Source organism: Simochromis diagramma, unplaced genomic scaffold (assembly GCF_900408965.1).
Source record: "Simochromis diagramma unplaced genomic scaffold, fSimDia1.1 OVJJ01000571.1, whole genome shotgun sequence".
In the NCBI taxonomy this organism is placed as follows: domain Eukaryota; kingdom Metazoa; phylum Chordata; class Actinopteri; order Cichliformes; family Cichlidae; genus Simochromis; species Simochromis diagramma.
In genome coordinates, this window is record NW_024386885.1 from 3284426 (window position 1) to 3309037 (window position 24612).

Consider the following 24612-nt stretch of genomic DNA (forward strand, 5'->3'; position numbering starts at 1 on the left):
GGCTTGGACAGTCTCGGTCGTTGTGTCCTTGGGCGAGACACTTCACCCGTTGTCTACTGGTGGTGGTGTCCGGTGCCATGATGGCACCGGACACCGGTATCCATCCCTAGGTACAATTCAACAGCAGCACTTTCCTTCTTAGATCCTGTTTCTGTTCCACACATCACTGAAGCCCAGCCCGACATTACAGCAAAGACCAGCATTGAAACCCAGTCAGCTGTCAGTGGGATCTGCTCTGCAAGATGTTGGGTAGAGAATTCAGACAATGTCACCCTGTCATGGTACAGAGGAAGTGAGATTATAATGCAGACTAGTGACCCAGATGTCTCCATCAACCTAACCCTGTCAGTAACAAGACTGCTGCCCTCAACTCCAGACTGTGGTGTTCAGCTCATGACACAGGTACAGTGTGTGTGTGTGTGTGATGTACTAACATAAACAGTACATGTGGTTGTCTCTGAACACAGCGTGGTGGTTCAGTTACATGAGAAAAGGCTGAAGAAGAATCAATATGTTCCTGATATTAGGAAGAACGTTTCTGTTGGGCAGCCTTTGTTGTGTGGAGCAGAAATGTGGCCGCCTGAAACACTGGAACCTGCTCTCAGTGAAAAGGAAAGTTAATGTGCATCTTAAACTTTAAGCTTAGTTCTTGGATGAATAAAGCTCCGGTACTGTTGCAGAGCAGGCTGTCAGTACTGAGTGAGGACAGAGCCAGAGTACCTGTGCTGTGCTCACAGCCCTGAGACGTCCATCCGTGCTAACCACCGTGCTGCTGGTTCCAAATAAATGAGCGCATCTTTCAGAAGTTATTGAAATATTGTCACTTCCTCAAACTAACAATGTTTGATTTTCGTAAACATATTTTTTCTGTATTTACTTTTGTTGGGTGCCTTCAGTGCACTCTGCACTTACCCACTGATACAGAAGCATCCAGAGTGGGCGTGTCACAGAAGATCCCTTCAGATACTCATATCAGTTCATTTATTTGGCTCATTTTAAACCACGGGTGCATCGCAGGTGATTAAACATCCATTTGAAGCTGATTTGAATGATCAAATGTCCAAAAGTATGAAATTATTTGATTTTTATTATTAAAATTAATCTTCGTCACAACTTTTGCACACATGCAGGGTTCAGTGATTGATGTTTGTTGTGCCTTCATCTTGTGACTTTATGAGAAACAGGTTTCCTGTTGTTGTGTAACTGAGTGTGTGAACGACATGAAAATCATCTCAGTTTAAAACTGAACTTTATTAAACTCAAACTAGTTTTAATCATATCTGTATCATTAACACCTGAAAGAAGAGTAAAACTAATATTTGAATTTGTTTACAGGTGTCACAGGATGGATTTATGGAGTGATTGTGGGAGCGCTTCTTGCAGTGGTCCTGGTGTTTGTTGCTGTTGCTGTTTGCTACAGGCAAAGAAAGAGAAATTCAGGAAGTATGTGAATGTAAATCTTTGCTATTCATCATGATTATCTTTTACTTAAAAAATTTCCTGTTACACACATTTGTTCTTTATTTCTTATCTAGATAATAACTCTTGTTTTGAGATGCGAGAACAACCCACCAACAACCAAAACCTCCAGGTATCCTCCTGTTTCATATCAAACTTGGTCAGTCTTTCCATTAAATGCAGTTGTTTTCACACATGAACACAACTGCATTTAATGAAACTCAGGTTGGCATATTTTCCACAGTTGCTCTTTCCCACACAAAAATAAACTTCTTCAGATTAAATCTCAGTCCAGCAAATATTCTGGTTTAGAAAAAGAACGACACATGAAGTCCACCTGCTGTGGGTTCACGGTACAAATGCAGGACTGTTCTTTGATGTGTCACAGGGACTTTGAGGGCATGTTCACCATCTACTGCCAGGTCAGCTGAGACGTAGCCTAGCAGACAGCTAGCAGCCACCTGTCAGTCAGAGAGGCTACGCCCCTGACGGTGATATTCAGGGAGCTATGTGCAGGGTGGGCTGATACTGCTGTGCCTCTTAGTGAACACAAAGGTGTTCAACTGTAAACTCTGCAAGACAACGAGTAAAGCACAACACAACATGTGACCTGCTCCAAGTCCTGTAGACGAGTCCCTGTGTTGTTGCTGCTCTCTAAGAGTCTGCTGCAGCTTCTTGTGTGTGATATGAACTTCCTCTGCTCTTTGGTTAGCACGTTTAATTTAACAAACGTTCATTACTCACATGTTTTGGTGAAGGAAAAAACGTCTGTTACTAAAAACAAATCTGTGATAAATGTCCCACAGTTACATTTAGTTTGGTGACTGCAGGGCACTGAGAAATGAGCTCAGTGTCTGACGAGCACTTTGTTTTGGTGATTGTATTCATGTGATCTGGAGGGTGAGACGTGAAATGTGTAACAGGGACTTTATGTTCTTTTTCAGGGCAGTAATGAGCCTCTGTTCATAAACAGCAGAGAACGAAACTATGGAACAAGAAGTGATGAGTGAGATGTCATCAAAGTAACAGCTCACAGACACCCGACGGTCCAAAATCAGTTAGATTACATTGTTAATGTGGTGTTACGTTCTAGTCTAGGCGTGTCTTGAACGCAACAAAAAATTGGCCCACTCCTGCTCCACCAAAGCAAGAACCCAAACAATAGTATCTTCTAAAATGCTAAGCAGCCATTTATTTGCTTCAGCAGTGAGCAGTGCCAAAAATAACAAAACTCCCTAATGGTCCCTACGCTTCCCTACACAAAATGAAAACCAAACAAAAGACAATTCTCTTACCTAACTTTCTACATGAAAAACAGGAGAAAACTTAATCAACAAAAATGGCTTCTCACGCCCACTAGGCTGCTGCAGTGAAGGATATATACTAGGTGAACAAAATACACGATTGCTACTTTACAAATCTATTTACAGCTATTTACAAAATTAAGATACCAACACCAGACACATACACACACTGTTATACTTGCAACTCACTCTGCACAGACACTCTATCAAAAAAACCCGAATCAAAAGCTCATGCTATTTGTTGGATGGTGGAGGCTAGTAGAGAGGGCCAGGTGGCTGTCATCTGGTAGCTAAATACTGGAGGTGATTAGCCAATTATCCAATCCAAGGACAGGAAGAGACTCCACCCAACTACTCAGAAGGCACGCCCAGGTGTCCAACTCCTAAAAGAGAAAGGGGAAAAAACCCACAGCCATCCTCTGGTGGGAGGAGTCACGTATAAAACAAAACACTGACAACATTGGATCGTAACAGTGGTGACTCATGCTCCAGCGTACCTTTGGGCACACTGCTGAATGATATTTTAAAACAGCCGGTGTCATTTTAACGATATGTCTAAGTGGACAAGTGTGTCCTGGTCTACAGCAGCAAACTCGTGGTATGACGGCTGCATTTGGTTTGTAGCAATATTTTTCTTTTTCAGTCTACGACCAACTGTTATGAACTGTTTGTCTTACATACAGCAAACATGAGATTTTTCTTTTTCCACGTGAACGTTGATAATGAGCCTTTTTTTAAACCACCATCACTCCTGAGGTAACACTGTGAAAGCTGTGCTGTCTGCTTCCTCTGATGTTAGTTCATTTACTTCATATGCAGACGTTCTGCTTCATTTCTGGTTTAGCAGCGCAGACTCCACACGAACACTGTCACCATCGACCCCATGATCCACGTCAAAGTGGAGAAATAGGGAACCTTCAGTAAGCAGATTTCAGGTTGCAATCAGGACCCTATCAATTTACAGCCATTTAGATTCATACTTTGAGGTAAAACTTACAAATGCTCACTGTCATGATTCATATTCCAAAGGGGGTCATAAGGTTCATCTGTGATACTGCACACAGAGATCATGGGGGATCCAATTTGGGGAATTGGGGTAAATTTAAAACATCCCCGTGTCCGTACAACACTAAAGCGTTATTGCATCTCTTTATATGGAGTGAAGCTGTGGAACGGGCTGAGTGATGAACTGAAGCACTGTCCCAGCGTGACAGAAAGCAAAACAGGGAGGAGGCGGGGCTTTAACCAGGCGCTCTCACCCACTATTTACACACTGTGTGTGTGTAAGTGTGTAATGTATATCTGCTGATCTGTTACTGGGGTTATAAAACTAAATCCAGGCAACAAGTTTAAGGAAAAATTTCTGAAAGCATACGACAAAAACAGGAAGAAAAGTGATGATCACTAAACAGTCGAAAAAGGGTGAGATTAAAAATAAATTAAAGCCTGCACTTCTTCCTTTTTGCAGTTTTTAATTAAGATTAATTTTGTGCTTGTGTTTTGTTTTGTTTGTTGTTGTGTTATGTTCACATGTTCAAATTAAAATCACATTACAATTACATACATAACAAATGGCGACTGTGCACACTTCATAATCTGATAGTTTTGCATGTGCACTTCTTTACTTTTTAACACTTGTTAGTGAATGAAGCCGTTCTCTTTGTGTATATAACGTGTACGAGCGTCTCTTTGTGTCATACTATTTCTATTTGGCTACATTTTTATTGCTTTATCTGGATGATGTTTGTATTTGTAAAGTCTTTTTGGAATATTGTTTAAAAATGTGTTATTAGTAAAGTTCTCTATAATAAAGTAAACAGTGACCGTTACTGTAAGACTGAGAGGCTGTACCAGGATAAAGAGATGTTTAGTTAGCTGCTCTTTATAAACTATGTTTCTGATGCTAATACATAAATATAAAAACTTTTCAGGGCAAACTGAGTAACTCACACATTTTCTATTCTGTACCACTGACTCTGTCTGCTGCTGCAAACACAGCTGTGTTAGCTTCTCTGGTGCTTTTGATGCCTTCATGTCTTACAAATTTTTTAAATATATTTTGGAATTCATGTGTTTTTTTTTATCCTCTTTTTTTTTTTAACATGTATTTTTGAATTCTGTTGTATTATGGGATCGATACGCCTTCAATAAATTTCTATTATTATCAGTGATCAGTGACTAATTCTTTATAAAGTCTTTTTATGAATCAGTCAGCACCGAGGCTGCATTTAAAAACAGCTTCAGTGTAACAAAGTAACAAAGTAATGTAACAAAGTAACAATGTAACAAAGTAACAATGTAACAAAGTAACAATGTAACAGCAAAGTGAACGCTGAAAATTCCCCCTGGACATGTCTCAGTGACATCATGAGCATCCTGTGAAATTCATGACTATATCTGAAAATATCAGGTTTTTACAGCTTATAGAAGCCAAAGATTTCAGCCAGTTCTGCTCCAGTCACATGTGTAAAGATAACACGTTCATCGTTTTAGTATAAAATGCTGTCACAGGTCAGACATTAGCGTATTGTTATAAAAACATCATAAAACATTAAAGTGTTTGTCTGCTCGCGATATGGCAGCCTGGCTTCTGTCAGTCTGCCCCAGGGCAGCTGTGGCTACAGCTGTAGCTGCCTCCACCAGTGTGTGAATGTGAGAGTGAATGAATAGTGGCATTGTAAAGCGCTTTGAGGGTCTCGAAAAGTGCTTTATAAATGCAGTCTATTATTATTATTATTATTATTATTATTATTATTATTATTGTTGTTGTTGTTGTTGTTGTTGCTCTTGCTTTAGTTTAGTTTGTAACCTCTTTTTCTTTTCAAGAGAGTGTGAGAGTGCAGACGTAACTACATAAGTTCATGACTCTGTGTGTGTGTTCATTCATTTCATTCTCAACTACAGTGACAACAGCGCCACCTTGTGCCCAACCAGCAGAGCACAGTAAAGTTCTTCTACTGCCCAGTTTTAATGTGTTTTACTCTAAATATGTCTTGTGTTTCTTTCTGCTTCTGTTTCATTATATACGTGATGCAACTGTTGTACTTTGCACTCCATATATTTTATTTAGTTTTTCATATTTTATCATCATAAGTACTCAAACTAATCCGGTTTAAAGTTATTTCAGTGAGCTTAAAAAATTGAAAAAGATAAATCTAGATGTGAAAAATACACATTTCAATAAACTGAAAAGAAAAGATAAAGATAAAAGTTAAAAAGAGAATAAACTTTATTATGAACTTCTATAAAATATAAGTTTACAGGAAACCTTTAGTCTTTGTACGTTAACACTGAGGAGTGTGCTGTAATATCTATTCTCATTCCTCGTTTTATTCCAACAATAAGAATCAAACTTTGACGTCACTTCTGTGCTCTACAGCTTTTTAAAAAAATGTAAACTTTATTTTTCACACACTCGCTTACAGAGGTGCAAAAACAAGGAAGTAGGTTGATTGGGTCAGCTGTGCAGTCTCTCCCAATCACAGCAGAGAGTGCTGTGTGGGAGAGAGGTGTGGAGTGACAGCAGCTGAGTACAAAGGTGAGCTTGTTATATTTGTATATGGAAACAGCTGCTTTAAGTGTATTAAAGAGAAATCAGCACACAGACTCATGCGTGTGTCTGCTGTGTCATCTTTGCTGTTTCAGCTGTTATTGGACACAACCTGCAAACGTGTCTGTGATAAAAACGAGTGAACATGGTCTCTGTTTGGGGAAGTAAAAGGTTTTTCATTTCCTCTGGTTTGGTGACGGGGACACAATCGTTTTATGTTCGTGGCCTCTCAAATCAAAATGTATTTATATAGCACAGATTAAAACAACAATGTTGACCATAGTGCTTCACAGTCAGTAAAAGCATGAAACTCTAAGTAAGGCCGTCTCTGTGCTGTGGCGAGGTTTCAAACCAGACTGAAACCTTTCATTGATACCATTTGCATCTAAAAAGGCCTGAAGTTGTGACGTGGATCTGTCACAGACTGAATCTGGTAGGAAGTCATTTCAGGTCAGCCAGGAGCTTTTTAAAGATTTACACTTTGTTTTTAAATCAGTTTTATCACAAGAGGAAGTTTGTAATTTCCTGCGTGTGCTCAGACACAATCCGGTCACTCAGCATGTTTTCTCAGTATCTCTCAAATCTAAGTATGTTCCACATTACAGAAGCCCTCATATAACAAAGCAGCAGCTCTGTGATTGTAACAGTGTTTAAATTCCTCCTCTCAGTCCTGCTGCAATGAGCCACAGGCTGGATTATCTGCATGTATCTAAATGTATAATAAACTTATGTAGCTGGAGAACGAGCTACTGTTCTTAATTTAAAGAACATTTTAAAGCCTTTTTACACAAATTTGAATTAAATATTGTAAATATTATACGAGGCCAATGTTGTGACATGTAAAACCTCACTGAGGATGAAAGAGCCAAATTATGTGGACATTTTTGCATCTACTTTATTGTGTTTTATTAGATTATACTCGATGGTTTGAGCCCCAAGAAGACTAGCAGCCGCTATTGTGGAAGCTAATGGGCTTCCTTATATATAAGTAAACCAATAAATCAATCAATCAGTGGTCACTGCTGTGGTCCCTGTGAAATGCATTTGAGCGTGCATTGTGGAGGCGTGCACAGTGAGTAGCTCATAATGACAACATAAAACCAGCACTATATAAATGAAGCAGGTGTGCCTGCAGGCAGGTGTCTGCTGTGTAGATTCTGGAAGGGTTGATGGCGACCTTTGACAGGCGCCCAAGTTTAGTTTCGGATGTTCGACTGGGTTTAAGTCAGGGTCTCTGAGCTCCGCAGCACTCTATCATTTCAATGATAGAGTGAAGAATGACAACCAGTGGTTAGAATGAATAATGAGTGATGATTTCATCCCTTTGCTTCTTTTCCTTCGCTCTAGCCTAAAAGTGAAGTTTACACCTTCAACACCTCCAGCTGCATCAATAAGTTTGTCCTCCATTTCTAAATGTCTGTTTGTGTCGAGAGAATCTGATGTGATTAGTTTTCATGACGCAGCACGAGTAGAACAGTTTAACTTATGTAAACATGGATTCATCTGTATTCACTATGCGCTCAGGAAGCTTCACTTTGTTTAGTGCTGAAGCTCCTTTGGAGCCGAAGCTTCAGCCCGGTCGGAGGTCTGAGAGCTGCGGGAAAAGTTCTCTTTACAGGATCTTTGTTCTTTTGTCCTTTCAGCTGTTGGTCAGTTGTGGTTCTCTGCTGTGGTAGGTGCTGTCAGCTGTGGGACGTTATATAAACGGACGTATTGCTTCTTAAATCACGTTCAGTTGATTGAATTCACCACAAGTGGACCAACACATGTAGAAATGTCTTTAAGATGATTCAGATAAACTGTATTAGGCCTGTGAGCTAAATGTCAAGTGTCACAACAGAAGCCATGGAGAGTTTTTTTATGACACGTTGACCTGATAGTTGTTGGTGTTGCTTTGGTTCCTCCTGCACCTCTGAAGCCCACAACCAGTGTTGGCAGAGTTACTTGAAAAAAGTAATTACTTACTAATTACTGATTACTTCTCCCAAAAAAAATCCTGTTACTTTACTGATTACTTATTTTACTTATTTTTTTTAAGTAATTAGTTACTTAGTTACTTCGTTTTCAAAAGCATGATACACAACCTGAATATGTAATAAAGCAACAGACCTTTCAGCCCAATTCTATTTGTATGCATAATCTATCATATAAAATGTTATCAAATGGAAATCCTCTTTTTAAAACTGTTTCATTAGTTTTAATCTTTTAATTTTATGCAAAATTTTATGCAAATAAATAAATGACATGCAGCAGTCTTTGACCTGAAAAAATTGTTGAACATTTAAACCAATTTCCTGCATATAAAATAAAATGTTTTGTGTTTACACTCACTCTTTACAGCAATAAATAAATAAAATCAAAGATTCAGCAGCACTGAGTCCTGTCGCTTTTAAATCTATTTTTCATTTCAATTCACTTCAGTTTTATTTATACAGCATCAAATCACAACAAAAGGTGCTTTATATTGTACAGTAGAGCCTACAATAATACAGACAGAGAAAAACCCAACAATCATATGACCCCCTATGAGCAGCACTTTGGCGACAGTGGGAAGGAAAAACTCCCTTTTAACAGGAAGAAACCTCCAGCAGAACCAGGCTCAGGGAGGGGCGGGGCCATCTGCTGCCACCAGACCAGAGATGAGTCCACTGTCAGAGAGAAGATCATTTGTAACCTTCACTAAAGCTGTTTCTGTGCTGTGATGAGCTCTGACTGAAACTCTTCAAATAAACCATTCCTCTGCAGATGAGGAAAGGCTTATTTGAAGAGTTTCACCTGTTTATCAGGAGTGGGGCGGGTGGAGGTTTGTCCACAGTGGTCATGTCAGTGGGGGGATCCGTGGGTTTCTCTGTGAATGTCACATTCCCATGGCAGCGTGCTCGCTGCTCGCTCAGATTGGAAGTTTAATTTTCGCTGTAGAAAGAAGTTTTCTTCCCACGCAGAGTGTAGAGCGGACACTGATGTTTTTGTCACTTTTTATGGACTAAAACTTAAAGTAATGTGATTACTTCCAGGCTTTAAACGCTGCATGGTCGTACTCTCTCACCATATTATCCATTGTTGATCTGCACACGTCTGTTGCTGCCAGTGGCGTCGCACGCTTGTACATTATTGTCATGAGACACTCTCACAATCAAAATCACAGTTTAGTAACGCAGTGTGCTTATAGGAAAGTAACAGTAATCTAATTACTTTTTGCAATAGTAATCTCTAATGTTACTCATTACTTGTAACTCTTTACTGCCCATCTCTGCCCACAAACATCACTTTTGTGTTGCAGTGTGATGATGGAGATGACTGCATTCACTCCAATCCACAAAGTCCTGAATTGCTCCTCTGTACTCCTCCTCATGTCTAATGATTAAGCCAACTGTTACATCCTCCTGAAATATTCTGAGGATGTATCTGTCACCTAATTGTTCCTTGTAGCGCCGCTGTGAGTCTCAGGATTGTGTCAGAGACACTCATGCATGTGTTGAATGTAGAACTCTGTCAGTGCGCCGCAGGGAGGCTGTGGCTACAATGTAGCTGCCATCACCAGTGTGTGCCATTTACCATTTAACTAACTATGGAGGGAAAAGAAGTTTAAAGAAGTAAAGGCTGACTGATACGATTACACTGTGGTGCTCCAGGAAGTACATTTTATTTTCTCCTTGCTTTCAGGTTTTATATTCATTTTAGGATCCCAGAGACAAAAGGACAAGAGGAGACAGGAGCAGAAAGAAGTGTGGAGGAGACAGAGCTGCAAACATGGAGCAGGATGAAGTCGTGGAGAGTGTTAAACAAAAGCTTAAAGAGCATCTCCAGGAAAAGTTTACCTGGATAAATGAGGGCACATCGGATAGTCGGTCTCGACTTGACAGCGTCTACACAAAACTCTACGTCACTCAGCAGGCTCAGGATTTTGGTTCCAGACCACATGAGATTCTAGATCACTTTAATGTCCCACATCTGCAGTCATCGTTTTCACAGGTGAACAATAAACAGATCGATTTCTTAAATATCTTTAAACTGGGAAGAATTCATGTTCAGCAACAAGCAGCAAAAGAAAAGACAGTCCAAAGAGTGATGACGAAAGGCATCGCTGGCATTGGAAAGACATTTGCTGTCCAAAACTTTGCTCTAAGCTGGGCAGAAGGAAAATCTAACCAGCACATTGATTTCATCTTTGTGCTCCCCTTTAGAGAGCTGAACATGCTCAGAGATGCCGACTACAGTCTGCTGCAGCTTCTCCTTCACTTCTACCCTGAAATAAAACCCCTAGAAGGTACACAGCAGCTTGTTCACAAGCAAGTGCTGTTCATCTTTGATGGTTTGGATGAAAGCAGATTTCCACTGGACTTTGATGGAGCTGTGAGAATAAGTGAAATAGATCAAAGATCAACTGTCGATGTGCTGCTGACCAACCTCATCCAAGGCAACCTGCTGCCTCGCGCTCTGCTCTGGGTAACATCCAGACCTGCAGCTGCCAGTCAGATACCTTCTAAATACATTGACCAGATGACAGAAGTCCAAGGTTTCACTGAGCAACAAAAAGAGTCATACTTCAGGAAGAGATTCAGCACTGCTAATCAGGCAGAAGAAATCCTGTCTCGTCTTAGAGGAATGATCAGCTTCTATTTCATGGGCCATATCCCAGTGTTTTGCTGGATCATCGCTGAGGTGTTTAGGAAAGGATGGAGTGATGAGAGGAGCCGCGGCATCACAACGATGACAGAGCTGTACATTTATTACTTACTAATTCAAACACAAAGAACGAGACATAAATATGCAGGGAAAAGCTCCAAGAAGAGGTCCAAACAGAAGAAGTCTCAAGCCCAGAACTCTGCCATGCTTTTAAACTTGTCCAAGTTGGCATTTGAACAGCTGCAGAAAGGAAACATCATATTCTATGAAGAGGACCTCACAGAAAGTGGCATCGATGTTGATGAAGCATCAGTGTTTTGTGGATTTTGCTCAGAGATTCTTAAGGAAGAACGAGGCCTGTACAAGAAGAAGATGTTCAGCTTTGTGCATTTAAGCTTTCAGGAGTTTCTTGCAGCTCTCTACATGCACCACTGCATCCTGACGGACAACTTCAGTACTTTGAAGTCTTTCCTGGGTGTCGACCCGACAGATCTGAGCTTTCTGGATTTGCAGAAAAAGGTTGTGGATAAAGCCTTGCAAAGTGAGAAAGGTCAGTTAGACCTGTTTCTGTGTTTCTTCCTTGGATTTTCTCTGGAGTCCAATCAAACAGTGCTGCAGGGTTTACTGCCACAGGTAAAGAGCAGCTCGGACACCACCGAAGAGATGAAGGGATACCTGAAGAATTTCCATGTCAAAGACATCCCACGAGAGAGGTACATGAACCTTTTCCTCTGCAAGTTTGAGCTGAAGGAAGAGAGATTTCAGGATGACATCAGAATGTATCTGGATTCAGGAGCGAGACTCTCGACCATCGACTGTGCAGTACTGTCGACCATGATGCAGATATCAGGGGAAGTGCTCGAGGAACTTGATCTGACAAATTCTGTCACACCGTTGATTGGGACTGAGAAACTTGTCCAGCAAATGAAGAACTGCAAGAAGGCTGTGTAAGTAGTTCACATGATATTTAAAATAAAATATTCAATCTGTTTAAACTGTCCTGAGTTCAGTTCCACCATCAGGGGTCTTTCTGTGTGGAGTTTGCATGTTCTCCGCGTGTTTGCGTGGGTTCTCTGTGGGTACCCCGGCTTCCTCTCACAGTCTGAAGACATGCAGTTAGTGGGACTAATGGGAAAAATCTAAATTGGTGTGAATGGTTGTCTGTCTCTGTGTGGTAGCCCTGTGGCAGACTGGCGACCTGTCCAGGGTCCACCCCGCCTCTCGCCCTAAGACAGCTGGGATTGGCTCCAGTGCCCAGTGACCCTGGAAGAGAGACGATGGATGTTTGAATTTATTTCCATCAAACAGCCAAAACTAAGAGATCACATTAGCTTTGTGTCAAATGCAATCTCGCTGGTTTTGCAACAACTCTCTCTGACAAATTTCCAAACTTCCAGAAACACATTGTTGCTCAGTGTTGCTTCTACTGTTTGGCTCAACGTTTTATTGATTAAATCTCACAGTTAATGTCGTGTACAAAGATTTGAACCATCCAACTCGGTTTGATTTGTAGTACATCAACATTTTATGTAAATATTAAACAGTCAAGGACTGTGTCAAAAAAAAAAAGGAAACAAAAACATCGGAAAAATTATTTCAAATATTTGTGGAATTTTCAAGCAAACTTGTGACACCACAAAGAGTGAAACAGAAATGATCCTGATGGAAGCTCTGTTAGATTTAAAGTAGAAATACATCAGGTGTGATACACATAAAACCACATTGTAGTACTTTCTATGATTATCTGGGATTTTTATATTTATTTATTTATTTGCAAATAAACCAATAACTGTAGGTGAATAAATATTTGTGCTTTTCTTCTGATTCTGCAGACTCATGAACGATCAGTTAAGCAAAGGCTGCTTCGACGTGCTCCTGTCTGTTCTTCAGTCAGCGGACTCTTGTTTAACAGAGCTCAGCCTGGTGTATTTTTCTAACGTCAGTGATGGTTTTCCTTCTGATCTCTTTGCTGGACTGGAAGGTCCTGACTGTAAACTGGAGACACTGAGGTCAGTTTAAACTGTTTCTGCAGGTTAAAATTCTTTCAAAATCTGAAATCTTTATGTAACTACAGTCATGTATCATACGAGGACTAAACTACTGTAAATGACCTCAGTACATCTAAACAGTCGTCTCTACATTATTTCTAACTGGTGTGTGTTTCGCACAGGTTATCTGGGTTTTCTCTAGACTGTAGCGACTGTCACAGACTGGTTTCTGTCCTTCGATCAGACCCGTCACCTCTGACGGCACTTCATTTGATTAACTGCTTATGCAGTTATTCAGAGGATTACAGTGGATATTGTACAAATGACGTGAAGACCACTGGAAACCGTGGAGATTTCAGTGATGAGTCACACCTGCTGACTGTGATTCCTTCTGCTTTGATTGGTCCAGTCTGTAAACTGGAGCGGTTCAGGTACCTGCAGTTAGTGCAAGGATCATCTTTCATTTTCTCTCTGCAGGTTATGATGTGCAGATGTTTTGCTTTGTTTGCAGCATGCCTGGTTGTTTCCTGAAAAATAACTGCTGGCAGGTGTTTGCCTCCGTTCTCAGCTCTAACTCCCAGCTGAGAGAGCTTGACCTCAGCCGCAACGACCTGAAGGATTTAGGTGTGCAGCTGCTGTCTGTTGGACTTGGGAGTTTAAACTGTAGCCTGGAAACACTGAGGTACTGATGGCAGCTCGAGCTCCATGGAGTCCAAATACTCTGCAACATGTGTGGTAACGGTGAAGAGTAGCAAAGCCTTTTGCTTTAGTAAGAGCCATTTTCTCTCCAGGCTGTCATGTTGTGGGATCACAGAGGAAGGTTGCGTCTCTCTGGCCTCAGCTCTGAAGTCCAACCCCTCCCACCTGAGAGAGCTGGACCTGAGCTACAACCATCCAGGAATGTCAGGAGTGAAACTGCTGTTGGAGCGACTGGAAGACCCAGAATGTAGACTGGAAACGCTGAAGTCGGTATACTGTGTAGTAAATACAGGTTATATATAGCTCCCTAAACTACGTTTTTTCTAATATGTGGGTGGTTATCCAGAAAATGTTGCTGTATAACTAGAACTGCTTAACCAGCTGATTGCAGACCTTCATCGACTCTCTTGGTTGTGTTCAACAGTCTGTGGACTGATTTCTGTGTCAGGGACTCGAGACTAGTTTGACCCCAACATCCAAACCACATGGGGGTCCTCTTTGGTCCAGCAGCTTGTCTCAGTGCTTCTCTGATAAGTTCAAAGCTAAGGTGAACATGTTGAACAACAGTCCAATGTGACCTGACTTCAGTCGCTGTTACCTCTGCAGCTATGAAGTTAAGTGACGTTACACTCAGTTAACCTGGGCTGTAGTAAGGAGCGAGGAGATTGTAGCAGGTCCTGGTGTCCCCGTCAGCAGACCAGGCTGAGATTTACTTTACGTGAAACATTTTAAAACATGTGATCATGTTCCAAAGATTTTCTGTTTACATTCACATCACACGTTCATGCTTTAAAGTTCACGTCTCTTTATTTGCTCCAAAGCTGAGACCTTTCTGCTCTTCTGCCTCAGTGTGGACCACAATGAAGAGCACTGGGTCGACCCACAGCTTCTGAACAAGTGTAAGTGTCACTGAGTTTCTCTGTAACATCGACTGAGCTGAAGCTTAACTCACTGCATCTCTTTCACAGATGCCTGTGATCTCACACTCGACCCCAACACTGTGAATAAACAGCTGCTTCTGTCTCAGTGCAACAAGAACGTGAGCTACACTCATGAACAGCAGTCGTATCCTGATCATCCAGAGAGATTTGACCAAACCAGTCAGGTGCTGTGTCGAGAGGCTCTGACTGGGCGCTGCTACTGGGAGGTGGACTGGGAAGCGTTTGTGAATATTGGTGTTGCATATAAGAGCCTGCCGAGGAAGGGACGCTGGGACACAGAAATTGACCGTAGTGACAGAAGCTGGTGTTTCAGCATCACCTCGGTGAAGGGTTACTCCTTCCGACACAACCTTAAGGAAACCTTTATACGGGTCCCTCACGTTGACATCCAAGCCTTCCTGGTCACTCCAAAGAGATTGGGACTGTTTCTGGACTGGCCGGCCGGCACTCTGTCCTTCTACTTGGTGTCTGACGACACAAAAACTCTCATTCATACCTTCCACACCACGTTCAGCGAGCCTCTCTACCCAGCATTCACAGTTCGTTTAGGATCCTCTGTGACCCTGTGCAGGGTGGTGAAGATGGAAACTGTGAGTATTCTCGGTGCTCTCATGGTGTCACAAGTTTGTGTGACTGGAGAAAATATTTTACTTGCCTTCTCTGGATTTTTAGACTCGTTCAAGCTTCACACCTGAGATGAGCAAAGAAAGAACAGGCGTTTCATACAGGTACGACACGCAAGCCTCGATGTGCCCACTCTACACTTTAAACTTGGATGCAGAGCACAGTCAAAGAAAAGCATTAACAAAATGTGTGATCGTCAGATTGTGCTGGTCTTAAAGTGTGTTCAGACTCACTGTAGACCCCGTCAACGTGCCCTCAGTTGCAAAAGGTTCAGTCTTGCTTTCAGTGCTTATTAAATATGTTCAGAGCTTTACCCTCCCACCAGACCTGTAGTGAAAATGTATGATTTTATATTTATTTATGCTTCATGGTTTACCAATGTCTTACTAACAGTATCCTGACCCCGCCCTCAAAGAGCTGATGAACAGCTGAAACAGGAAACACTAGTTAATGTTGCTGCACAGTAGAAGTTTATCATCTCATCCATGTGGTGGCAGGTGTATCTACTCATAGTAAAGACGCAGGTTTGCTTGTTGTATGCATTAAGTGAACTGGTATAGCATTCACTCTCATGTTTGTCCTGACCACACACTTACATGCTGTTCTGGTCACACAGCTGAAAGTTCCTCCTGCGTTCTTCTGTGTTTGTTGTTTAACGCTGGCAGTTTTCAATCCCTGTTATCTGAAACTGTCCTCTTATTCCCAGCTTAATAATAACTAATAGGAAGACATTTAGTCACCGCCATGACCACACCCAACCTTGTCTGATCTCCAACCAGTCACATGGGTAGCTGCACCTCCCTGAGCTTCTTCTGTCAGCGGCCTTTCCTGTTAAAAGTTATTTCTTCTCATGATCACCAAGAGCATCATTTTAGAATTTCAGTTCTGTCACTAATATTGTAGGGTTTTTACTTCGTAATTGAAAGCACATTAGAGACGAATAGCTATACAAACAGAAATTAGACTGAATTTAACAGCTACAGCATTGAGCTCCATGTTGAACCGTTGTGTGTCGTTCAGGTTCCTGTTTCCCGGTCCAGGGTTGTTCCAGTGTTCTTTGACTGGTCTGGTCTTTGATGTGACTCGTGAGAGTGAGGTCACCTACAAGACTCTGATCTGGGATCCTCTGGTCCTCCAACCAGCGCACAAAGTGGCCGGAGGCCCGCTGTTCGGCATCGAGTGTCCTCGGGACTCTATACGTCAGCTGCACCTCCCACACTGTGAGCCTGAGCCGGGTAAGGACGCCACTGAACCACCTGAAGGAGAATTAAACCTGCAGAAAATGCTTTGATTTGCTTTCCATGGAAAGTTTCTGGAGGCTGTTGCAGTGAACGAAGCTGTGTGTTTTCCCAGCACTGGTCTCTGACAGCATCTCTGTGGTCCACATCACGGATGATGGCATGAGCATCATACAGCCTCTGGAGATCACTGAGACTCACGTGGTCGTGGACGTCCCTCACCTCTCCGCCTTCGGCCTCGTCTGGGATCTCGTTGAGCGGTTTTTCAATTACATGACGAAACCCATTCGTGGCCAAGTCCTGCTCTTCCTGAGAAACAGGCCACGCCCCATCCTCAGTGTGATGCTGCTCCCAGGAAACGTCCCTCTGCACGACGTATGACTTTATCATGAAATCATTAAATGGCTTCTGCATGAATAAATCCTCTGATTGTATCTGTTTGCTTTGAAGCTCTGAAACTACTCATGCACTAAGAAAATGTTGTGATGTCTCTGAAGGTGAAAGTGCAGCACGCTGCTTCAGAGTACATCGAAGCGCCGTCCTTCTGTTATTTCCACAAAGGTCAAAAGTACAGTCTGAGCAGCGCCCCGCACCACTTTAAAATACAGCCTGCAGTGAGTATCAGTCGCTGAGTGTCAGCAGACACTTTGTCCACAAAGCTGTTTTAAATTGTGCGTTTCCATTTCGCTTCAGCGTGCAGAGTTTTTTGAAAATTACGGACCAAATTACCACCCGACCTTTGAGATCATCCTGACAACGAACGCAGAGGAAGTGATGCTGATGGTGCAAGATCCCGAGGAGACACGAGTGTGGGAGCACGACCTTCATCTGCCCGGTGAGCCTTAACTCAGCACAAACTGAAACCTGACAGAGATCCTACCTGCTGTCCTGCTCAGAATCACTGATCTGATTTGTAGAAATGTTGCTCTGAAATGTGCTCACTGTGCTGCTGAACATATTTTTTCAGCTTCATCCTCGGCTGATTCTCCAGGTGGAAGTCCTCTTCAGATGGGGAACAGCGCCTCAGCAGAGAAGCTGCGACTCGCTCGCACTAACTTCGTCGATAAAGTGTCGGATCCGGTTCTGAACAAGCTGCTGGACGAGCTGCAGCACGTCACCGTGCTAACTGATGCTGAGGGCGAAGCGGCCAGAGCCAAACCGAGAGGCGAGAAAGCTCGAGACCTGATCGACATGGTGCGAAAGAAAGGAGCTGAAGCAAGTTCAAAAATGATCGCCGTCTTTTGTGCCAACGATCCGTATCTGTGCAAAGAGCTCGGCTTAATGTGAAGCACAAATCTGTGATGATCACATGCACGTAGACATGAGGTTGGAGGCAAAAAAGATTTAGCTTCCAGTTCTGGAAAGAAGCTAATGTAAAAGTAGCTAAAAGTTTGTCTTCTCTGTTTCTAACACTTATTTTGGGCAGTTTGAGTCTTTATTGGACACGACGCTCGTCTTCAGCTCGCAGCATCAACACTGAGCATCATCACCTAACTGTGGCTGAGAAATAAAGTCAGCTGCTCACTGACGTCACCAAAGAAACGACTCCGAGAACAACACCGACTCCACATAAGGATAGAAACTGGCACCGATGCGGCTTCAGAGCATGGCCTGTGATCAAGTGTGCCCTTTTTGCAATAAACTCGATTCCATCATGTTTTTACTTATTTAAATTTGTAATTATTTATATATTGTCCGTTTGATTATTTTTATTGAAGTTGAAACTAATACACAAACTTCCAATAAACAGAGCTCCTGGATGTTTTTGGCTCAATCATTTATTCCCTGTGTAGTGGCAATTCCTTTTGTTTGACCAACCAAACATCCCACAATTAAAAGTCCACAAGCCACTGCTGCACTGAGATACTATTTCGTACGCAGGCAAAAGAAGTCCACTGTCCAAACTTGAAAGCTGCGTTTTTATGGTTTATTTTATCCAGTTTGGCAATAACAAGATCCTTTTTTTTTTTGTTACTTCCTACTGCTTCTCCTGCTATGGTAAAAAACCATAGGCCCACCCCAGTGCATGCTGGTCCTATACCAGTCTCTTTATTTAAAGAAACAAAAATGGCCCTACAGCTCTTACTGACTAATTTAACAGAGTAACATCAAACAAACAATGAAACAAAATATTAACCTACAAATAAACTTGTAAATAAATTCCAAAATATAAGTAAACTAACAACAAACGTTAACTAATTTCAAAATAATAAAAAATAAGAACAAATAGCTCCAACACCCTGCATTTAACGTGTCAGTTTCCACATACACAGTATTATACTGTAATACAGACAGCAGACACAAGAGGGCGCTGTGCTGCCGGCAGACCTACTGTCTACACTGAGCTGGAGGGATGAAGGTTGTAGACGCTGCAGGTTATTGAGTCAGTCACTGGAGTTTGGTTCAGTTTTTGTGGATCTGCACACGTCCTACAGATGGATCTGAGGCCCGCTGTGCTGCTTTATGGGTCGGTGAACTGTCACCTGTCAGAGGCAAACTGGTTAAACATTAACGGGAACAACCGGATACAGGGGAGATCATTTTTTCTGAATCCAGCCTTCCTTCCCTTCAACGGGAACATCGCTGCGCACGTAGAAATAATGCATTAGATTGAATGGTTAGCTCAGTGGTCCACAGTGAGGAGCTGGCTCAGACAGGAAGTGCTTTTTGGATCTTTCTCTCATGTCTGATTATTCTTCTGTGCAGACAGCCATGTCTACAGTGTCGTTTGACCCTGACGCTACAATCCACATTCTGCAAATATAGTGATTTGTTCCTTTTAGTAATACATTCGTTATTCCAGATAATAGATCTATGTGGAGAAAAGTTATGTGAATAACATAATTTCCAAGCCAACAATGCCTGTTGATAAAATGCAGTCATTTTAACTGGTAACTTTGCTATACTGTAACTACAAGACAATAGGAAGTGTAAACCTCCAACATTTCTAAAAATGTTATGTGGAATGAAATGCCATAATGATCCAGGACATTTTATGCATTCTTTTAGCCATTTCACCTTAAATGTATAGTTCAGGTCCATGAAGTCCAGAAGGCCAAAACCACCTTTATCTTTAGGTCCACAAAGCAATGATTTTTTTAGATGATGGTGCTTATTCTTCCATACAAAGTTAACAAATAAGTTATTAACATTTTTATATGTGGAATCATACACATTAAGGGTATAGAGCTGGATACACAAATCTGGAAACACCTTCAGCTTTAGTCAAAAGGATTCTACCAAAAATTGATAGGTCTCTTTGGAGCCATAAGTTCAGTATAGTTTTAGTTTTTTCCATCCTGGAAGAAAAGTTGAGTTGTTGACGCTCTGTGTCATTCTTACAGACATGAATACCAAGGTATCTAACACAGTCTTTGACAGGAATATTGTATAAGGATTTGACATTTGATTGGTACAAACATAAAATTTCACATTTAGATTTATTTAGTTTTAAACCAGAGGCAATTGAGAAATCATTTATTAATGAAATAGCATTTTCAATCTGATCTTTGTTTTTTAAGAATAAAACGGTGTCATCTGCTAGTTGAGTCACTCTGATTTCTTTACCAAAAATAGATAAACCTTTAATGACTGGGCTATTTAAAATGTGTAATGAAAGTAGTTCAGCTACAATCAAAAATAAAAAGGGTGAAATTGGGCAACCCTGGCGAACAGATCTCATGACTGGAAATCTTTTAGTAGTATTTGGATATAGTATAACACAACTGTCAATATTTTTATAAAACATTTCGATAGTTGACACAAAGTTTGGACCAAAACCAAAGGTTTTGAGTGCTTTAAATAAGAAATAATGTTCTACCGTATCGAAAGCTTTATAAAAATCAAGAAACACAATAAGGGAATCATCATCTATATTGTCAGAGTACTCTAATAGGTCAAAAATAAGCCTTATGTTTGAACTGATATGGCGGTTGGTCATAAATCCGGTTTGCGTTTCAGCTATGATCTCATCCAGATTTTTCTTTAATCTTTTGGCATAGACCAATGAGATAATCTTATAATCTATGTTCAAAAGCGTGGTAGGTCTCCAATTTTCTATAGCAAGAAGATCTTTATCAGGTTTAGGAATTAAAGTTATAATACCCTGTTTCATGCTTGTGGACATTTCTTTTCCATCAAGGCATTCCTTAAACAATTCTAATAAAGGATCAACAATGATATCCCAGAACTGTAAATAAAATTCCACTGACAAACCATCATTGCCTGGAGATTTGCCCTTTTTCATTGATCGAATTGCCTCTGAAATTTCTGATTTTGTTATGGGACGTTCACAATTAGTTTTAAAGTTTTCTGAGATAATTGGTGCAAAATTTTTTAACTGACTCGATAAATCTATCACAATCATTGATATTACAATTTGATTTGTACCATCAAATGGACCATTACGGCAAGGCTGGGATGGTCAATTTGGTAAAGTAAATCCGTTGGGCATCTTTCTTTGCCTTTAGACAATAATTCTGATGAAAAAGAGCCAAACGGGACAGGCAAAAAAACAAAAAAAAACAAAAGAACCAACAATTTGATTTGTATATATCTTTGTAGAATGAACCAACATGTTTTGAGATATCTAAATAATTAGTGGTTATGTTATTATCAATCTTAAGAGCAGATATATTGTTTCTTCTTTGGTTTCGTTTCTCAAGAGCAAAAAAGTAACTAGAATTTCTTTCACCTAGTTCTAGCCATTTTGCTTTGGACCTTATAAAAGCCCCTTTAGCCATGTTAATATATGCATTATCTATTTCTTCCTTTAGTCTTTTCAATTTAATTTCTTCATCATCTGATAGAGCATCTTTCTTCATTAATATGTTTAATTCCTTCATAATACTGATTTCTTTAGTGTCATTTCTTTTTTTAATTTCTTTGCTTCGCCTTATTGCCGCTTCCCTTACCTTGAATTTGAAAAATTCCCATTTTAGTGTGTGATTCATATTGGTATCCCCGAATATCTGTTCTGCCGTTTTTTCCACTATACTACAAAATGTATCATGATTCAATAAATTATTATTTAGCTTCCAAAAACCACGGAGTTTACTTTGACTTTGTTTATTGCCAACTAGGTGAATTGTGATGAATTTGTGATCAGTTAATGGAGCAAAATCATGAGAAGATTCTGAAACAAAATGTAAACACGAAGAAGATATTAACCACAAATCAATTCTGGATTGTAGAGATCTATTTGCATTGCTCCAGGTAAACTCTTTTGTATCAGAGTTGAAGAATCTCCATACATCTATAACTGCAAGTTGTTCACAGAAAAATGCAGTGCTTTTAAATTTTGAGTGTTGAGATGTTCTTATTGGTACTCTATCTATAAGATCATCTGGAGCATCATTATAATCTCCTCCAAGAATCATGTGGGCTCCCTTATATTTTGATTTAAAAAAATCAAGTTTCTCAGATAATTGTATGCACATAGATTTGGCCTGAGTTGTGTTGTTATGACTGTATAAATTACAGGCTATAAAGAAGGTGTTGTCCAATTTGAAAACCAGAATAATCCATCTGCCTTCATCTGAAGACAATGATTCAATAATATTACCTTTAAAGTTGTTAAGGAGAATGGCTACGCCTGCCGAATGTTGAGAGGCGTGGCAAAAATAACACTGATCACCCCACTTGTGCTTTCCAGAATGCGTTTGGGTGAGAGAAGGAAGACGGATGAAGACGTGCTGTGGAAGAGAGACAGAGGTTAATAACAAGTATGATTCAATGCAGAGAGGTCTGTTAACACATAGTGAGTGAGAAAGGTGACTGGAAAAGAAAAACTTAATGCATCATGGGAATCCCCGGGCAGCCTACGTCTATTGCAGCATAACTAAGGGAGGATTCAGGGTCATCTGGTCCAGCCCTAACTATATGCTTTAGCAAAAAGGAAAGTTTGAAGCCTAATCTTAAAGTAGAGATAGTGTCTGTCTCCTGAATCCAAACTGGAAGCTGGTTCCACAGAAGAGGGGCCTGAAAACTGAAGGCTCTGCCTCCCATTCTACTTTTAAATACTCTAGGAACAACAAGTAGGCCTGCAGAGCGAGAGCCAAGTGCTCTAATAGGGTGATATGGTACTACAAGGTCATTAAGATAAGATGAGGCCTGATTATTTAAGACCTTGTATGTGAGGAGCAGGATTTTGAATTCTGGATTTAACAGGAAGCCAAAACAGGAGAAATCTGCTCTCTCTTTCTAGTCCCTGTCAGGACTCTGCTGCAGCATTTGGATTAGCTGAAGGCTTTTCAGGGAGTTTTTAGGAGTTCCTGATAATAATGAATTACAGTCGTCCAGCCTGGAAGTAATAAATGCATGAACTAGTTTTTCAGCGTCACTCTGAGACAGGATATTTCTGATTTTAGAGATGTTGCACAAATGGAAGAAAGCAGTCTTACATATTTGTTTAATATGTGCATTGAAGGACATGTCCTGGTCAAAAATGACTCCAAGGTTCCTCACAGCGTTACTGGAGGCCAAGGTAATGCCATCCAGAGTAAGAATCTGCTTAGATACCATATTTCTAAGATTTCAGGGCCGAGTACAATAACCTCAGTTTTATCTGAATTAAGAAGCAGAAAGTTAGCGGCCATCCAGGTCTTTATGTCTTTAAGACATTCCTGCAGTTTAACTCATTGGTGTGTGTTATCTGGCTTCATGGACAGATAGAGCTGGGTGTCATCAGCATAGCAGTGTAAATGTATGCTATGTCTTCTAATGATGCTGCCTAAGGGAAGCATGTATAATGTAAACAGAATTGGTCTTAGCACTGAACCCTGTGGAACTCCATAATTAACCTCAGTGTGTGAAGAGGACTCTCCATTTACATGCACAAACTGGAGTCTATTAGATAGATATGATACAAACCATTGCAGCGCAGTACCTGTAATACCTACAGCATGTTCTAATCGCTCTAATAGGATATTATGGTCGACAGTATCGAACGCTGCACTGAGGTCTAGCAGGACAAGCACAGAGATGAGTCCACTGTCAGAGGCCATAAGAAGATCATTTGTAACCTTCACTAAAGCTGTTTCTGTGCTGTGCTGAGCTCTGAAACCTGACTGAAACTCTTCAAATAAACCATTCCTCTGCAGATGATCAGTTAGCTGTTTGACAACTACTCTTTCAAGGATGTTTGATATGAAAGGAAGGTTGGAGATTGGCCTATAATTAGCTAAGACTGCTGGGTCTAGAGATGGCTTTTTGAGTAAAGGTTTAACTACAGCCAGCTTGAAGGCCTGTGGTACATAGCCGATTATTAGAGATAGGTTGATCATAGTTAAGATCGAAGAATTAATTAATGGCAGGACTTCTTTGAGCAGTTTTGTAGGAATGGGGTCTAAAAGACACGTTGATGGTTTGGAGGAAGTAATTATTGAAGTTACCTCAGAAAGATCAATTGGAGAAAAAGAGTCTAACTTAACATCAATGGTACTAAGAGTAGCTGTAGATAATATTACATCTGTGAGATGATTACTGGTAATTTTTTCTCTAATGATAAAAATGTTATTTGTGAAGAAGTTCATGAAGTCATTACTAGTTAACGTTAAAGGGATGGTTGGCTCAACAGAGCTCTGACTGTTTGTCAGCCTGGCTACAGAGCTGAAGAGAAACCTGGGGTTGTTCTTATTTTCTTCAATCAGTGATGAATAGTAAGATGTTCTGGCTTTGCGGAGGGCTTTCTTATAAAGCAGCAAACTATTTCTCCAGGCTAAATGATGATCCTCTAAATTTGTGACACGTCATTTCCTCTCCAGATTACGAGTCATCTGCTTTACGGTACGTGTTTGAGAATTATACCACGGAGTCAGGTACTTCTGATTTGAGACCTTAGTTTTCACAGGAGCTACAGTATCCAGAGTCGTACGTAGTGAGGAGGTGAAATTATTAACAAGATAATCGACCTCTGTTGGGGTAGCGTTCAGATAGCTGCTCTGCTCTGTGTTGTACAGGGCATTGAAGATGATAACAGTGGGTGGATTATATTCTTAAACTTAGTTACAGCGCTTTCAGAAAGACATCTACTTTGATAAAGCTCTCCACTGCTGGTGTAATCATATTGTAAATGTAAATGTTATCAGGAAAATATCCGACACGGAGAGGGTTTTCAGGAAACACTGTTAAATGTTTCAGTTTCTACGCCCATGTTAAAAAACACGACTCTAGCGTGGATTACAC

At 40.8% G+C, this 24612-nt stretch overlaps 1 protein-coding gene and 1 long non-coding RNA gene across 2 annotated transcripts; both read left to right on the forward strand.

Moving 5' to 3' along the window:
- Positions 1 to 80: 80 nt before the first annotated feature.
- LOC120734638 lies at positions 81 to 3160 on the forward strand. The gene is made up of 4 exons (XR_005696058.1): positions 81 to 402; positions 1336 to 1443; positions 1536 to 1591; positions 2403 to 3160. It is a non-coding gene; the product is annotated as an uncharacterized LOC120734638 (long non-coding RNA).
- A 3058-nt stretch (positions 3161 to 6218) lies between these two features.
- LOC120734632 (NACHT, LRR and PYD domains-containing protein 3-like) lies at positions 6219 to 18190 on the forward strand. The gene is made up of 15 exons (XM_040033559.1): positions 6219 to 6300; positions 9976 to 11885; positions 12771 to 12947; positions 13109 to 13357; positions 13438 to 13608; positions 13718 to 13891; positions 14475 to 14524; positions 14594 to 15156; positions 15239 to 15294; positions 16211 to 16425; positions 16544 to 16803; positions 16926 to 17042; positions 17122 to 17263; positions 17396 to 17754; positions 17855 to 18190. Exons 2-14 carry the CDS (start codon positions 10063 to 10065, stop codon positions 17713 to 17715), a joined length of 4317 nt encoding a protein of 1438 aa, XP_039889493.1. The 5' UTR covers positions 6219 to 6300; positions 9976 to 10062; the 3' UTR covers positions 17716 to 17754; positions 17855 to 18190.
- Positions 18191 to 24612: the final 6422 nt, after the last annotated feature.